We start from the raw sequence: 18,775 nt of genomic DNA on the forward strand, positions 1-18,775 counted from the left end.
TAAATTAATAATTATTCTTTATTAATTGATCACAACAAGACAAGACTGTTCCCCTCTTGTTTGTATACCTTTCTCACATTATACCAATAAAAATATACACCAGTAAGAACCGGTGTTCCAAGTTGCCCTTCTGGGTCTTAAGATACCCTCGCATTTAACATCAGCAGGGTTCTGAACATAAGTCAGGAGTGTGATGGAAAACTCTCCCCTTGCCTAGGTGAGTACAGCCCCAGTAACACTCAAGAAGTTCAACACCATCCAGGACAAAACGCCCACTTGATTGGCACTCCATCCACCACCTTAACCATTCACTGCCTCCACCACCAACGCACTGTGGCAGCAACTTGTACCATCTACAAGATGCACTACATCACTCACCAAGACTCCTGAGATGGCACCTTCCAAACCCATGACCACTACCATCTTGAAGGACAAGTACAGCAGCAACATGGGAACACCACCACTTTGAGGTTCCCCTCTAAGTCGCTTATCCAACTTCGAAATACATCTCCGTTCCTTCACTGTCGCTGGGTCCCTCCCTAACAGCACTGTGGATGCAACTACACCACACGGACTGCTGCAGTTCAAGAAGGCAGCTCACCACCACCTTCTCAAGGGGCAATTAGAGATGGACAATAAATGCTGTGTGAACCAGCGACCCCCAACATCCCTTGAACAAATAAGAAAATAAACAACAGAGCTAAACTTTAAAACTTGCATTTCTGATTAATCAGAGATCACTGTAATTATATGTCAGCAGTCTTTATATATTCTAAATGGATTCTTTTTTAAAAATAAATGTTTTTTATTGGGTTTTTGAACAAAGTATATTTACCGTTATGTACACAGGATATATACATATATAGAAGAGAAGGGCACACCCAAACATACCAAAGAAAAGAAAATAGTAAACAGTAAAAAAAAATATCTTGGTGGATAAGAACATTGTGCTAAGTCGAAAGTGGTTTCATTTGTTATTGTCCATTTAGAGCCACTAACAAGATAAATTTCACTTTGTCAGCTCACTTGAGCATGTGTCTGTTGTAAATAGTCCTTTGGGCTCAAATGATTTTTTTGCGTGTAAATAATGCTTTAATTTATTCTGTTTCAGGATCTTGGAGTGCCATTGAAAATTGATGGGTCAGGTTATATTGTGATAAATGGAGTTAACTTTGAGTCACAGATACAGATAAACATTGACCAAACTAAACTAGAAGGTCTGATCACGCTGAAGGCTGGTGCTGTAAGTACTATGAGTAGCTTTAACCTTGTCTAATGGAGAGCACATTTATTTAAACTACAGTGGAATGAATAGAATAAGAGACGAGGGGAGAAAATACATTAGTGGTCAGGATAATAGTTAGTTAAATGATATGTATAATAATGCATATTAAGCAAAAGATAATTAAGAATCTCTTTATGAAAGTTACAATTGACAGAATAAAACATGCTCATTTGATTCTTCATACCCATTGGACATATTATGGTTTAATTCTTTGAACTTCTACGAAATCAAAATAGAATACCTAATGCCTGCATAACCGATGATAATTTTAGACCCCTTTCTTCCCTTCAAGAATAAGCATGAGATTAATGCCTCATTGCTCCACAATATTGATGGCGCCTCAAAGCTTGGAATTCCAGGAAACACAGTTGTGGCTTTAACAGCTGAGAAACAGGGCAACACGTATAAGCGGTCCATCCGATTTATCGTTGATAACAAGCAGGTAAAGTCAAAAAATGTTAACCGCTCTCTGCTTGTACTCGAAGAAGATTAGCTGAAAGATTGCGGACAAATTAAACCAGATTTGCACATCTGTAAATCCATAACCGCTCCTCTTCCAAATCTCATCACTTAATATTAAAGTATAACTTCACATAATTTTGTTTTGTTACAGAAAACAATTTATGAATTTGTTAGTTGGAGCACCAGGCCTCAACTGGGTATCCGCTTTAAGCATGACACATGAATTGCTTTTTTAAGTTTAGCAGCATATTTTAAACTGTGATTCACACATTTGAGTTATCAACACTTCATCCTGTATGGTGCTTCATCATGAATGCAGTTTGTAGTGTGACACAGATGATCTCTTCAAATTCTGACAAAGGAAGTTTGAACAACAATTAGTGAAAAGTAAATTTAGAACAAGCAGCAGGAAAATCAAATTTACTCATGGAGTGACTAATGTTTGGAATAATCTGTGTCGGAAGATTAGAGAGGCAGCAATATTGGAAAACGTTCAAAATGCAATTAGATGTCATGCTGGAAGAGTTATGAATTAGGAGAATGAGTTCGGCCCTGCCAAATCCTAATATCTTTCCAGTCCTTTCGTGCCCCTTGAAAAGAACGATATGGTCAGCCACTGTCCCCTGCATCCCTCCCACACACCCTCACCAAATCAACGCAGGTCAAGTAACTCCATCAAATCATTATTATAAACAGTTACATTTATATGGCAGCTTTACCATGGAAAAAACATTCCAAATGCTTAATAGTTTGTAGCCAACCAAGGGCAGTTAGGAAGGGGCAACAAAATGCTGACCTTTCTAGCGATGTCCACATCCCATTAAAGAATAAATTTTGAAAAAGCCGAGATTAGTAAAAATGAAGCAAGGCAAAGGAGCTCAGTGACTGGGTCTTTGAGTGCAAAGCAAGATTGTCGAGTGGTGGGAGTGGAGTTCACACCGCCAACCAGACTGGTAGACCAGTAGAAGATGTGAGCAGGAGCGAAGGGCTAAAGAAGATTGGAGACAGGAAGAAGGCCGTGGAGGAACCTATAGATGACAACTTTGACTTTGAAGTTGACAGGCCAATGAATGTCAGTGGATATCAGGGTGATAGGTGTTTGGTGCAGGACAGGTTAAGTAAAAAAGTCCAATGCAAATCATGCAAGGCGTTTGCACTTCCAAATTCCTGTGTCACCCATGAGACATAGGAGCAGAATTAGGCCACTCAGCCCATCGAGTCTGCTCCGCCATTCAATCATGGCTGATATTTTCTCATCCCCATTCTCCTGCCTTCTCCCCATATCCCCTGATCCGCTTATTAATCAAGAACCTGTCTATCTCTGTCTTAAAGACACTCAATGAATTGGCCTCCACAGCCTTCTGCGGCAAAGAGTTCCACAGATTCACCACCCTCTGGCTGAAGAAATTCCTCCTCATCTCTGTTTTAAAGGATCGTCCCTTTAGTCTGAGATGGTGTCCTCTGGTTCTAGTTTTTCCTTCAAGTAGAAACATCCTCTCCACGTCCACTCTATCCAGGCATTGCATTATCCTGTAAGCTTCAATAAGATTTCCCCTCATCCTTCTAAACTCCGAGTACAGACCCAGAGTCCTCAACCGTTCCTCATAGGACAAGTTCTTCATTCCAGGGATCATTCTTGTGAACCTCCTCTGGACTCTTTCCAAGGCCAGCACATCCTTCCTTAGATACTGGGCCCAAAACTGCTCAAAATACTCCAAATGGAGTCTGACCAGAGCCTTGTACCGCCTCAGAAGTACATCCCTGGTCCTGTATTCTAGCCCTCTTGACATGAATGCTAACATTGCATTTGCCTTCTTAACTGCTGACTGAACCTGCACATTAACCTTAAGAGAATTGTGAACAAGGACTCCCAAGTCCCTTTGTGCTTCTGATTTCCTAAGCATTTCCCCATTTAGAAAATAGTCTCTGCCTAAATTCCTCCTTCCGAAGTGCATAACCTCATACTTTTCCACATTGTATTTCACTTGCTACTTCATTGCCCACTCTCCTAGCTTGTCCAAATCCTTCTGCAGCCCCTTTGCTTCCTCAATACTACCTGTCCCTCTACAGATCTTTGTATCATCTGCAAACTTAGCAACAGTGCCTTCAGTACCTTCTTCCAGATCATTAATGTATATTGTGAAAAGTTGTGGTCCCAGCACAGACCCATGAGGCACCCCACTAGTCACTGGCTGCCATCCTGAAAAAGAACCCTTTATCCCCAGTCTCTGCCTTGTGCCAGTCAGCCAATCCTCTGTCCATGCCAGGATCTTATGCTTAACGCCATGGGCTTTTAACTTATTTAACAGTCTCCTATGCGGCACCTTGTCAAAGGACTTCTGGAAATCTAAATAAATCACGTCCACTGGTTTTCCTTTGTCTACCTTCCTTGTTATCTCCTCAAAGCCCTCCCTTTGACAAAGCCATGCTGACTCAGTCCTATTTTACCATGCGCGTTCAAGAACTTCGCGATTTCATCTTTAATAACAGACTCTAAAATCTTACCAATGACCGAAGTCAGGCTAACCAGCCTATAATTTCCCATCTTCTGCCTCCCTCCCTTCTTAAACAGTGGTGTTACATTAGCCACTTTCGAGTCCTCTGGGACCCTTCCTGCCTCCAGTGATTCCTGAAAGATCATCACCAATGCCTCCACGATTTCCTCAGCTATCTCTTTTAGGACCTTGGGGTGTAGTCCTTCCAGTCCAGGTGACTTATCCACCTTCAGACCTTTCAGTTTCCCCAGAACTTTCTCCTTAGTAATGGTCACTGCACTCACCTCTGCCCCCTGGTTCTCCTGGAGCTCTGGCATCACACTGGTGTCTTCCATCGTGAAGACTGATGCAAAGTAACTATTCAGTTCGTCTGACATTTCTTTGTTTCCTATTATTAATTCTCCAGGCACATTTTCCAGTGGTCCAATGTCTATTTTTGTCTCTCACTTACCTTTTATATATTGGAAAAACTCTTCCTAACTTCCTTTATATTACTAGCTAGCTTGCACTCATACTTCATCTTCTCCCCCCTATTGCATTTTTAGTTGTCCTCTGTTCGCTTTTAAAGGTTTCCCAATCCACTGGTTTCCCACTAATGCTCGCCACTTTGTATGCTTTTTCTTTAGCTTTTATGCTGTCCTTGACATCCCTCATCAGCCATGGATGCCTTGTCCTCCCCTTAGCATATTTCCTCCTCCATAGGATGAATTTCTGTTGTGCCTCCCTAATAACCTCCAAAAACACCTGCCATTGCTGTTCCACTGTCTTCCCTGCTAGGCTCCTTTTCCAATCAACTTTGGCCAGCTCCTCCCTCATGTCTTTGTAGTTACCCTTATTTAATTGCAATACCGTTACATCTGATTGCAGCTTCTCCTTCTCAAACTGCAGGGTAAATTCTATCATATTGTAGTCACTGCTCCCTAAGGGTTCCTTCACCTTAAGTTCCCTAATCAAGTCTGCCTCATTACACATCACCAAATCCAGAATTACCTGTTCCCTAGTGGGCTCTGTCACAAGCTGCTCCAAAAACACATCTCTTAGACATTCCACAAATTCCTTTATTTTCTACCCCACATCCTGACTACTGCTCAGGGCCTGTACATAACTGTCATCAGGGTCTTTTTACCTTTGCGATTCCTCAACTCTACCCACAGAGATTCTATGTCTTCTGATCCTATATTGCTCCTTGCTGTTGATTTTAACTTCATTCCTTACAAGCAATGCAACCCTGCCCCCTTTGCTATCTGCCTGACCTTTCGATAAGACACATATCCTTGGATATTTAGATCCCAGCCCTGATCCCCTTGCAGCCACGTCTCTGATGCCCACAACACCGAACCGGCCAATTTCAATGTACGCAACAAGCTCATTTAACTTGTTCCATATACTGCGCGCATTTAGGTACAACACCATCAATCCTGCATTGACCACCTTCCTTTTCACACTCTCCTCAGTCACTGTACCCTGTACTGTGGCCCTTTTTGATTTTTGACTATGGCTTCTCTGGTTTAACTTTCCCCCTTACTGCTTTTTGTTTCTGGCCCAGTTTTACTACCCTCTGACTTCCTGCATCGGTTCCCATTCCTCTGCCATATTAGTTTAAACCATCCCCAACAGCACTAGCAAACACCCCCCTAGGATATTGGTTCCAGTCCTGCCCAGGTGCAGACCACCCGGTTTATACTGGTCCCACCTCCCCCAAAGCCGGTTCCAATGCCCCAGGAATTTGAATCCTTCCCTCTTGCACCATCTCTAAAGCGACCCATTCATCCTACCTATCCTGACATTCCGACTCTGACTAGGTCGTGTCACACATAGCAATCCTGAGATTACTAACTTTGAGGTCCTACAGTTTAGTTTAACTCCTAACTATCTGAGTTCAGCTTGTGGGACCTCATCCTGTTTTTTACCTAAATCGTTGGTGCCTATATGCACCACAACAGCTGGCTGTTCACCCCCCCCCCCCCCCGCCCCAAGAATGTCCTGCAGCTGCTCCGAGACATCCTTGACTTTGCACCAGGGAGGCAACATACCAGCCTGGAGTCTCGATTGTATCCACAGATCTGCCTGTCTATTCCCCTTATGATCGAGTCCCCTATCACTATAGCCCTGCCATTCTTCTTCCTGCCCTCCCACGCAGCAGAGTCAGCCACAGTGCCATGAACCTGGCTACTGCTGCTGCTTTCCCCTGGTGAACCATCTCCCTCAACATTATCCAAAGCGTATATCTGTTTTGCAGGGAGATGACCGCAGGGGACACCTGCACTGCCTTCCTCGTCTTGCTCTGTCTTTTGGTCACCCATTTTCTATCTCTTCTATGACCAACTCGCTAGACATGCTATCCACGACATCCTCAGCATCACGGATGCTCCAAAGTGAGTCCATCCGCAACTCCGAGCTGTCAAGCGATCTAACAGGAGCTGCAGCTGGACGCACTTCTTGCACGTGGATGTGTCCCTGAGCTCCCACATCGCACACGAGGAGCATGACACGGGCCTGGGATCTCCTGCCATGTCTTAAACCTTAGGTTAACTTATATAATCACAATGCCAAAAAACAGAAGAAAATAAATACATATTGTGTGATTTGTTTCATTGACTTTGGTACTATTGACATTTGTGGCATTGTTTCTGATATTAATTGTTTGCAACAGGAAAGTGACATTAATAGAAAAACATTGGGGCATAGTACACTCCAAGGAACAGAGTAGGCCATTTAGCCCTTCTAGCTTGATATGATGAAGGCCGATCTGCAAATTTATCGGTAACATGTACTTGTAACTTGTCTCTCAACTTTCCAAGCATAAGCCACCAGTCAAATTGTACAAAGTGCTGTACCATATATGTGCCCTATGTGCTAATGTAATGCAACATATGTAACAAGAAAAACTTTGATGAATCTACTGTAATTGTCATTTCATTTTAATTAGATAATTGAAGATTTGACTTTCATTCGCAAGGCACATCATATTTCATTGAACTACAAACTTACTCACAATGTAGAGATACTCAAGACCCTATTCATAAATCAACACATTGATATACAGGTAAGAAACTGTCTTCGATAAGAGATAATTGTACATTCTTGTTCTTTTAATTGTTCAAAAAGTACACCAAATGACTTCTATTTACGTTGAAATGTGTTCTTGTAAATATGTCAATGTATAATATTGACAAACTATTGTCGCTTTTACAGAACCTTAATCTTTTACACAAATAAATATCAATGCCAAGAAGAAGGGGGAGGAAAGTTGGGTGGGTTCCATGTTTTTTTTACCTCCAAGATGTGCCTTAGTGTTTGGTCTTGGCTGATGGAAGGGAAAATTAATAAGCTGCTTCTTTAGCCATTTCTGAAAGCTATGAGCAAATTACATTTGGGCAGTTTCAGCCTAGTTTCTAGTGGGACCAACTTGTCCAGAATTAAACAATACTTAAAATTATACTCTAATGTTAACCTCCTGTGACAGTCAAGAATGGGGGAGGGGGTGGTCGGGGGGTTGGGAGTGGGGTGGGGGTTGGCTTAAAATATCTACAGCATAATGCTTAATAAAAAATCTTTTGAAACTACATGCCTATAGTTCCTGATGGAACAATAGTGACAGTATGCGGACTGTAACATATCAAGCAGTTGCTTGCATAGTCCTTGTTTTAAATATAAGAGCTTACCTCAGCAAGGTTTATAATATTTAAGGCTGCTATATGAAACCAGATTTATTTTTCTCTTATGCCACTTTAAGTTTAGAAATGCATTTCTATCAATGCTATTTTGAATAAATTAAATATAATGTTAAATTGGAACAGATGTAAATTTAATGCCATTGTATTAGCTGCATGCCAAAACACAATATATGTTTTAGTGAATTGTTCCAATATCTGGCAGGCTACCCCTGCCTGAGAGAATTAAAAACCCTTAACAATGCTTAGCGTTGTTTAAGGAAGGAATTGCTCGAGTTATTTTGTGTGTCAGTATGCTTCATGCTTTTTCCTTTATTTTTTCATGGGTTTTGGGTGTTTCTGGCAAGGTCAACATTTCTTGCCCTTGAACTGAGTGACTTGCTGGGCCAAATCGAAGGGCAGTTAAGACAAATTGCTGTGGGTCTGGAGTCACATGTAGGCCAGACCAGGTGAGGATAGCAGATTTCCTTCCCTAAAGAACATTACTGAACCAGATGAGTTTTGAATAACAATCAATGAGTTTGGTTGCCATTACTGCGGCTAGCTTTATACTCCAGATTTTATTAATTGTACTTAAATTCCACCAACAACCGTGGCGGGATTTGAACTGTGTCCCCAAAGCATTAGCCTGGTCCTCGGGATTACTAGTCCAGTGACATCGGTACTATGTCACTGTCTCCCACTATGCAATCCTGCTCCTTCTCAGAAGTCCATCTGAAAAGTACTTCTGGAAGAATTGCAATCACTAAGGATTTGCAGCACATCCAGGGGTAGATATTTTACTCAAATCTGCCTTATTTCAGTTAGATCTTGGCGAGATGAGGTTAGAAAATCTACTGGGGAACAGTTCTATGGTTCCTCAATGATTGCTGCTCGATTGTGACTCTTCACTGAAGCTAATAGTAGTTATTCAGTAATTATGTAGAGACAGACATATTCAAAATGAGTATTAATGATGGGATGATATTAATTAAGATATTTCCCATCAGCACCACTCTGGTAACCCAGATGGAAAGGATTCCAGTGAATCAATGGCACGGCAATGGGAGGGCTTCTCAAACCTTCAGTTCCTCATAAGGGACTGCAAACAGTCGTGAGCAACAGTTTTTCTTCACTTTAAGCAAAATCCCAGTGGAGGTGGAAATCCCACTGAATCCACCAAAATGACACTAGGATGAGCAATGCTACAAATACAGTAGGATTCTGACAAGGCAGAAAATTCAAATCTGCCCGCAATTACTAGAAGGAGGTCTGTTGAGATCAGCAGCAATGGTTTTATCTGAAACCTTTTCTGTATTAAACTGAAAAAACATCCTTCAAATCATAGCAATTCTAAACATTAATTTGTTAGAAACATTTTCTCAGTTGTGATCATGGCTCAATGGGTACCTGTCAATGAATGAAATGAAAATCGCTTATTGTCACAAGTAGGCTTCAAATGAAGTTACTGTGAAAAGCCCCTAGTCACCACATTCCGGCGCCTGTTCGGGGAGGCTGGTACGGGAATTGAACCGTGCTGCTGGCCTGCCTTGGTCTGCTTTAAAAGCCAGCTATTTAGCCCAGTGTGCTAAACCAGCCCCTGTCAATGGGTGCCTCTCAATGGATATCTCTCTCTCACCTCCAAAGGTTGTGGGTTCAAATCAAATTCCAGAGATTTGAGCAAATAATCTGAGGGTGACACTTCAGTGCATTATTAAAGGAGACCTGCCTTGTCCCCAGGGAAGTGAAGAGTGGCTCTCTTGTACAAAAATTGCATTCCTTAAAGCAACCAATTGCTTTATGGCCAGCAGTCTTCGAGAAACTGGCCTTCACCAATCGTATGGCATCACATCCCCACCCCTCCAATTTGGCCCACGTTGATGTACTGTGCCCCTGTGTACAGTACATTAGCGGCACTGAGACTGGGCTGGTGGCCACTCAACACAGCTCCATTCCTGATGCTGGAGTCCAAGAATCAGAGAAAAGAACTACCCACTCCACGACTTCAGGAATCCTCAATGCAACCGGAATGGGATGTAGACCTGGTATAAATGGGTCCTGCCCTGATTTCTGCTGTCATCTGCTCTAAGACTCCCTCTTGCCGAGAAAATGTGGTCCACCACAACTGAAAAATTCTTCGTGCTAACCAACCAGGAATTCTCTGGGGAACAATTTTTCAAAACTGTATCTAATTTGCCAAGTAAAAGATAGCTTGAGATTTGAACTCAGGACTTTTTGATTAATGTGATTACTGAGTGTTCAACTACATGCTGTACCGGGACTATCCCATCATCTTATCTTCAGTAGCTGAATTGTGGAAGCGAGGGGAGAGGGAAGAGTTGAGGGCAAGTCACTCAATGTCACAGTTTGGGCGTCACGGTAGCACAGTGGATAGCACAGTTGGTTCGCAGTGCCAGGGACCCAAGTTCAACTCCCGGCTTGGGTTACTATGCGGAGTCTGCGCATTCTCCCTGTGTCTGCGTCGGTTTCCTCCGCGTGCTCCGGTTCCCTCCCACAAGTCCCGAAAGACATGGGGCGGGATTCTCTGAGCCCGCGCAGGGTCTGAGAAACCCCGGGGGGCTGCGCGAATTACATCACGCTGGTCCCACGCCGGGACGCGATTCTCCGAGGTGGAAAAAAACGGGCGCATGCGCATGGCGCCACGCCACACGGAGAATCACGGCAAGTGGTCGTAGTGGCTATTCTCCGGTGGCCCAGCGATTACCCGGCCCGGATGGGCCGAAGTCCCGCTGGAGTGACTGGATGTCAGGCCGGCGCTGTTCTCATCTGCTATACAAAAGTGTCAACCAGCCGTGCTGGCTGATGCTGCGGGAGGAGGTGGTTGACTGCGTGGGGAGGCCCCGGGTTGACGACATTGGGGTGGGGGGAGGGGGAAGACCCCGGGAGGGGGAGCGGCATGGCCGTGGATGCAGGCGGTGTGGGGGAGGCCGCAGGGGGAGTGGCGGGTTGGGGAAGGATCGGTGGGGGTGACAAAGGCTGTGGGTGGCCATGGCCGCCATGGCATGTCGGAGCCAACGACCCAGACGCCATGACGGTGGACACGCGGATGGCCACCCAATCCGCTCGCGTCGCTTTATGTGCGCCTCTTCAATTGCGTGGCGCCGTGTCGATTGTGTGGCGCTGCGTCTCTGATGCTGCTCTGAGGCTACGCCCCTGCGCTTCCCGCCACGCCCGTGCTAGCTCCCGTATGGACCGGAGAATCGAGCCCTAAAACGACAGTGGACGTCAACGTGCAACACTCCCATTGTGACGCTGGTATCAACACATAGCCCATGTATCGGAGAATCCCGCCCATGCTAGTTGGGTAAATTGGACATTCTGAATTCTCTCTCCGTGAACTCGAACAGACGCTGGAATGTAGCGACTGGGGGATTTTCACAGTAACTTCATTGCAGTGTTAATGTGAGCCTACTTGTGACACGAATGAAGATTATTATAAATAAAGATTACTATTGTGTATCTTTTCACTGTAGTTTAAAAATAGCATAGGTCAAGGCTGGTTAGCTGGGCACCTGTCCACCCTCTTGGAGGAGAATAGTATTTGTCCCTAAATGGAGACAAATGAAAGAAATGAATCTTTTTTCACTTCAGATAAAGGCAGATATCCAAGGCCTGACTCCTAATCTTGAGGGATCTGTTCAAATCATTGTGGATGATGAAAAGTCAATTTCCTATGTAGTCAACACTTACTCAAATGATGAACATCTGAAGTTAATCCTCAAGAACAGTCACAACAGTGAAAGCTTAGCGACTGCGGGTTATCCAAAGGAGATTGTTCTTGTTTTAATTGCACAAAGAACAGGTAAGGTTTACATTTGTTTCCAAATTCATAGCATTGCCCTAATTGTTAAAAATAAAGTTTGTTTTAAATTATTGGAAATTTTCTTACTAGCTCTGCCCGTTTAGGTTAGGAACAGAGGAAGTGGAATCAGGAGGTAGCCATTTGGCATCATAGATATTAGCAGTTTTTTCAGTTAATGTCAGTAAGATCACTGCCAAGTTGTTTACATTTTTTTCAAGCAATGGCTACACTTGCTGACCGATCAGGAAGTGTGAGGTTGTTATCTTTTGGAGAAAGATCTTCACAAGGTCTTTGAGTGTTGTAAACCAACCATGAGAGGTCTGTGTCACAGTGGGTAGTGTTCCTGCCTCCGAGTCAGAAGCTTCAGGTTCAAGGCCCACTCCAGGGTTTGATAGCCAGGGAAAGTGCACTCATGACAAGGCCAAACCACAAGCAGGTTGATTATCAGCCTGTGAATCCTCCCAGTGCACCCCAATGGCAGGCGGTAAGAGCAGGAGAGATTCCTGGGTAGTCATGTAATAGAAAGAAAGTCGAAGCCTCTATTTATCCGTAGCTCCAAACTACAGCATGTATATAAATGTACCATCGCAACTCAGGACCCCTTGAGTGAACAATGACACACCATCAACTCATCCATATTTGCCACAGATATCATACCTAAATGGATACTATTAACACAGACGTCTCAATTGTGGGACACACATTCAGGTCCAGCCAGATAATTTGAGAAAGTTTTTTGTATGCACCACAAGATTTTATTTCCGAATTAATTTGGGCAGAATGAATTCTGTTTCTATTAGATACGGCCGCACAGTGCAAAATGACTCCTGATTGAACATTAGTTGTGATTTTCGTTCAATATGGGCTTAGGATGGCATGAGAATGCTGCACTGATTCAGTATCACAGGATCACCGAATAATACAGCGCAGAAGAGGCCCTTCGGCCCATTGAGTCTGCACCAATGCATGAAAACCACCTGACCTGCCTACCTAATCCCATTGCCAGCACTTGGCCCATAGCCTTGAATGTTCTGACGTGCCAAGTGCTCATCCAGGTACTTTTTAAAGGATGTGAGGCAACCCGCCTCTACCACCCTCCCAGGCAATGTATTCCAGACCGTCACCTCCCACTGGGTAAAAAAGCTTTTCCTCAAATCCCCCTAAACCTTCTGCCCCTCACCATGAACATATGTCCCCTTGTAACTGATCCTTCAACTGAGGGGACAGCTGCTCCCCATCCACCCTGTCCGTGCCCCTCATAACCTTGCACACCTCGATCAGGTCACCCCTGAGTCTTCTCTGCTCCAGCGAAAACAATCCAAACAGCACGGTAGTACAAGTGGTTAGCACTGTTGCTTCACAGCTCCAGGGTCCCAGGTTCGATTCCCAGCTGGGTCACTGTCTGTGCGGAGTCTGCACGTTCTCCCCGTGTCTGCGTGGGTTTCCCCCAGCTGCTCCGGTTTCCTCCCACAGTCCAAAGATGTGTGGGTTAGGTGGATTGGCCATGCTAAATTGCCCTTAGTGTCCAAAAAAGATTAAGTGGGGGTTGCTGGGTTATGGGTTAGGGTAGATAAGTGGGCTTGAGTAGGGTGCTCTTTGTAATGACTCGATGGGCCGAATGGCCTCCTTCTGCATTGTAAAAAATTCTATGGATCCAACCTCTCTTCATAATTTAAATGTTCCATCCAAGGCAACACTCTGGTGAATTGCCTCTGCACCCCCTCCAGTGCAATCACATCCTTTCTAAATTGTGGCGACCAGAATTGTACACCGTAATCCAGCTGTAATTCTATACAACTCCAACATGACCGCCCTGCTTTTGTAATCTATGCCTCGATTGATAAAGGCAAGTGTCTCATATGCTTTTTTCACCCCCTATTAACCTGCCTTTCTGCCTTCAGATAGCTATGGACAAACACGCCACGGTCCCTTTGTTTCTCGGAACTTCCCAGTGTGGTGCCATTCATTGAATACTTCCTTGTCACATTACTCCTTCCAAAGTATAACACCTCACACTTTTCGGGGTTAAATTCCACCTGCCATTTTTCTGCCCATTTGACCATCTAGTCCATATCGTCCTGTAACCCAAGACACTCGTGGGTTTTCTGAGGTTGGAGGTTGTGACGCATTATTAAGACAAAGAGGTGAATTTCAACCTCTGAAAGTGGGTGGGTTGTGGTCGGATGAGACCGAAATATTCAAACTCTCAAAGCAGACCCCCACGTACCACCCCACTAACTAACTTCTAACCAGCTCATATTGTGATTAACGGAGGTGGAATAGAGGGGGAGGTTTGGTCATTTAAATAGTATTAACAGGCTGGGAGTCTCACATTTGACCTATTTTGTAGGTTTAACCCTGGCTGCCTGGGTTTCCCAGGATTTTTCAAGAGGACAACTACAGGGAAATGTGAAACAACTATACAACACTTCTTGTGGGCCAGGAGGAGCAGGAGTGCTTCCTACTGCCACCCAATGCGCCTCCACTGGCAGTTGTCCACTGTTGTGCACTAGTTTCAGACAAGAGACTGACGCCTGCTGCCTGACTTCATCTCTACCAACCTGAATTAAAATCAGTTTGAATGCTTGAATTAAAAATGGTTCCGTTTCCCAGCATTAACAGCCCACATAGAATTGGCACAACATTTCCAAAACCTAATTGATGAGATTTTCATACTGATTTGAAAATAAGGCAAACAAACATAGAAAAATGACTGCCATCGACACACAATCTTCTCAAACCACCATAACCCGGATCTCAACGTTAATTATACCAGTGTAGTGCCATGGAATATGCTGTGTTACTCGAAGCACAGGAATGGCCATTGCTTATACTGGTGTGTAAACATTTAGATATAAATGTACGATATTCCTCTCTGCTATTTTAATACCAACGTCAACCCCTTTATTTTACGTGGGTTAACAACCCTGCTAAAATAACACATTTTCGCACTGCCGATTATTGGCAATAACAATTTTGAAGCTGCAGTGTGTGAAGTCCTCAGTTTTGCCAGTTCATGGTGTTTTGTGTCACTCTTTTGATTCTCAGACACCAAAATGAGTTCGACCTTTGACATTCGGTATGATTCCAAGAGTATGAAGTTAAGTTTGGATGCCTCCAGACAGTTTGCATTGGGTTCTGTCATTGAATTTAATATTGAAGTTCAGCATACAATCCCCTTCATTAAGAAGCTTGGAGTGCCCTTCAGTATCAAGGTACCTGATGAGAACAATTTCATTGTGAATTCTTACTTATTAATAATCTATTCTATAGAGTAATTTAAAGATGAGTTTGTAATACAGTTTTTGAATTGTGACATTAAAGAGGGAACATCGATGGGGTGCAAGCAAGATAGTTAAGCCAGGATAGTGTTGGAGTTTGTCAGGTTTGTGGGAGGGCACCTCACTTGTGCAGGGCCAGTGGACACACGCAATGGTCATCCAGCAGCCCGTGAGAGCTGGAAACACCAGTAGCTGTCTGCCCATGGGTGGGGGCGGACGATTACCTGGGCCACAACCCTGAAATAGGAACATAGGAATTAGGAGCAGAAGTAGGAAGTTCAGCCATTCAATCATATAAGGGGTGGCACGGTGACACAGTGGTTAACACTGCTGCCTCACAGCTCCATGATCCTGGTTCAATTCCGGTCTCGGGTGACTGTGTGGAGTTTGTACTTTTCCCCCCTGTCTGCGTGGGTTTCCTCCGGGTGCTCCGGTTTCCTCCCACAGTCCAAAGATGTGCAGGTTAGGTAGATTGGCCATGCTAAATTGCCCCTTAGTGTCCAAAAGGTTCGGTGGGATTACTGGGTTATGGGAATAGGTTGCAGGCGTGGGCTTAAGTAGGGTGCTCTTTCCAAGGGCCGGTGCAGACTCGATGGGCCGAATGGCCTCCTTGTGCACTGTGAGTTCTATGATTCTAAGAGATCTTGGCTGATCTCTTCCTGGTCTCAAATCCACCTCCCCACCTGTTCCTCATATCCCTTTAATCCGTTTTTATTAGAAATATAGGAACATAGAACTCTAGATATGACCCATTAACCCGCTGAAGAACGAAGTCGAGCTGAATTTTCAGGATCCTTAAGAAGGAGGGGAGGGGGAGCGGCCACAAGTCGTGGTACACATCGGTACCAACGACATGGGTAGGAAAAGGGACGGGAATGTAAAACAGGAATTCAGGGAGCTAGGGTGAAAGCTGAGAGCCAGGACAGAACGTGTTGTCATCTCTGGTTTGCTGCCAGTGCCATGTGCTAGCGTGGTGAGGAACAGGGAGAAAGTGCAGTTAAACATGTGGCTACAGGGATGGTGTAGGAGGGAGGGTTTCAGTTACTTGGATAATTGGAGCAAATTCTGGGGAAGGAGGGACCTGTACAAACAGGACGGGTTACACCTGAACCAGAGGGGCACCAATATCCTGGGAGGGAAATTTGCTACAGCTCTTCGGGTGGGGTTTAAACTAATTTGGCAGGGGGATGGGAAACTGGGATGGGATTCTCCGACCTCCCGCCGGGTCGGAGAATTGCCGGGGGTAGGCGTGAATCCCACCACGCCAGCCGCCAAATTCTCCGGCACCGAAAATTCGGCGGGGGCAGCAATCGCGCCGCGCCGGTCGGCGCCCCCCCCCTCCGCCTCGGCGATTCTCCGGCCCGCGATGGGCCGAAGTCCCGCTGTTGTCATGCCAGTCCCGCCGGCGTGAATCAAACCACCTACCTTACCGGCGGGACTGGCGGCGTGGGCGGGCTCCGGGGTCCTGGGGGGGCGCGCGGGGCGATCTGGCCCTGGGGGATGCCCCCAGGGTGGCCTTGCCCGCAATCGGGGCCCACCGATCCGCGGGCGGGCCTGTACCGTGGGGACACTTTTCCTTCCGCCTCGGCCATAGCCTCCACGATGGCCGATGCGGAAGTGACCCCCCCTCCCCCGCATGCGCGGACTTCCGCAGGCTGGGGGAGTCCCTTCAGCCCCAGCTGGCATGGCGCCAAAGGCCTTTCCCGCCGGCCAGCGGCGCGCCAACCCTCCGGCGCGGGCCTAGCCCCTCAAGGTGAGGGCTTGGCCCCTAAAGGTGATGAGAAATCCGCACCTTTTGGGCGGCCCGACGCCGGAGTGGTTCCAGCCACTCCATCCCGCCGGGACCCCCTGCCCCGCTGGATTGGGGAGAATCCCGGCCCTGATTTGTAGCCCAGGAGATAGCATTGCTGGAGTTCAGGAAGTTGAGGGTAGTGCAGTACTGAGGAAGGTACCAAGGTCACAAGAGTGGACCTGAAGGCATGAAGGTGGTTTGAAGTGTGTCTACTTCAATGCGAGGAGCATCAGGAATAAGGTTGGTGAGCTTGAACATAAGAACATATGAACTAGAAGCAGGAGTAGGCCATCTGGCCCCTCGAGCCTGCTCCACCATTTAATGAGATCATGGCTGATCTTTTGTGGACTCAGCTCCACTTTCCTGCCCGAACACCATAACCCTTAATCCCTTTATTCTTCAAAAAACTATCTATCTTTATCTTAAAAACATTTAATGAAGGAGCCTCTACTGCTTCACTGGGCAAAGAATTCCATAGATTCACAACCCTTTGGGTGAAGAAGTTCCTCCTAAACTCAGTCCTAAATCTACTTCCCCTTATTTTGAGGCTATGCCCCCTAGTTCTGCTTTCACAACATGGATTGGTACCTGGGACTACGATGTTGTGGCCATTACGGCGACGTGGATAGAACAGGGGCAGGAATGGTTGTTGGAGGTTCCGGGGTTTAGATGTTTCAGTAAGATTAGGGAAGGTGGTAAAAGAGGTGGAGGAGTGCATTGTTAATCAAGGATAGTATAATGGCTGCAGAAAGGCAGTTTGAGGAGGATCTGTCTACTGAGGTAGTGTGGGCTGAAGTTAAAAATGGGAAAGGAGCGGTCACTTTGTTAGAAGTTTTCTATAGGCCCCCAAACAGTAACGGAGATGTGGAGGAAAAGATTGCAATGCAGATTTTGGATAGGTGCGGTAGTCGCAGGATAGTTGTCATGGGTGACTTTAACTTTCCAAATATTGATTGGAACCACTATAATTCGAATAGTTTGGATGGGGTTGTTTTTATCCAGTGTGTGCAGGAGGGTTTCCTCACACAATGTGTGGATAGACCGACAAGAGGCGGAGCCACATTGGATTTGGTACTGTGTGATGAACCGGGCCAAGTGTTAGATTTGGTTGTGGGAGAGCACTTTGGAGATAGTGACCACAATTCGGTGACTTTCACTATAGCAATGGAGAGGGATAGAAACATACGGCAGGGCAAGGTTTATAACTGGGGGAAGGGTAATTACGATGCGATTAGGCAAGAATTGGGGAGCATAAGATGGAAACAGGAACTGTCAGGCATAGGCACAATTGAGATGTGGAGCTTGTTCAAGGAGCAAATACTGCGTGTCCTTGATATGTATGTCCCTGTCAGACAGGGATGAAATGGTCGAGTGAGGGAACCATGGTTTACAAAAGAGGTTGAATGTCTTGTCAAGAGGAAGCAGAGGGCTTATGTACGGATGAGAAAACAACGTTCAGTTAGGGCACTTGAGAGATACAAGATAGCTAGGAAGGAGTTCAAGAAAGGGCTTAGGAGAGCAGCACGGTAGCATTGTGGATAGCACAATTGCTTCACAGCTCCAGGGTCCCAGATTCGATTCCGGCTTGGGTCACTGTCTGTGCGGAGTCTGCTCATCCTCCCCGTGTGCGCGTGGGTTTCCTCCGGGTGCTCCGGTTTCCTCCCACAGTCCAAAGATGTGCAGGTTAGGTGAATTGGCCATGATAAATTGCCCTTAGTGTCCAAAGTTGCCCTTAGTGTTGGGTGGGGTTACTGGGTTATGGGGCTAGGGTGGAGGTGTCGACCTTGGGTAGGGTGCTCTTTCCAAGAGCCGGTGCAGACTTGATGGGCCGAATGGCCTCCTTCTGCACTGTAAATTCTATGATAATCTATGAGGGGGCATGAGACGTCCTTGGCGGGTAGGATCAAGGAAATCCCCAAGGCTTTTTACACTTATGTGAGGAATAAAAGAATGACCAAGGTGAACTTAGGGCTGGTCAAGGACA

At 45.6% G+C, this 18,775-nt stretch overlaps 1 protein-coding gene across 1 annotated transcript in view; it reads left to right on the plus strand.

The window, feature by feature from the left end:
* LOC140394025 (uncharacterized) overlaps positions 1–18,775 on the plus strand; it is a 654,493-nt gene that overhangs the window by 458,842 nt on the left and 176,876 nt on the right. Inside the window, exons 46-50 of the mRNA XM_072480809.1 lie at positions 1,112–1,243; positions 1,578–1,727; positions 7,172–7,288; positions 11,508–11,718; positions 14,767–14,933. Coding sequence (XP_072336910.1) covers positions 1,112–1,243; positions 1,578–1,727; positions 7,172–7,288; positions 11,508–11,718; positions 14,767–14,933 — 777 coding nt within the window. The remainder of the gene's footprint in view (positions 1–1,111; positions 1,244–1,577; positions 1,728–7,171; positions 7,289–11,507; positions 11,719–14,766; positions 14,934–18,775) is intronic.

Source organism: Scyliorhinus torazame, chromosome 17 (genome assembly GCF_047496885.1).
Source record: "Scyliorhinus torazame isolate Kashiwa2021f chromosome 17, sScyTor2.1, whole genome shotgun sequence".
NCBI classification, from domain to species: Eukaryota; Metazoa; Chordata; class Chondrichthyes; order Carcharhiniformes; family Scyliorhinidae; genus Scyliorhinus; species Scyliorhinus torazame.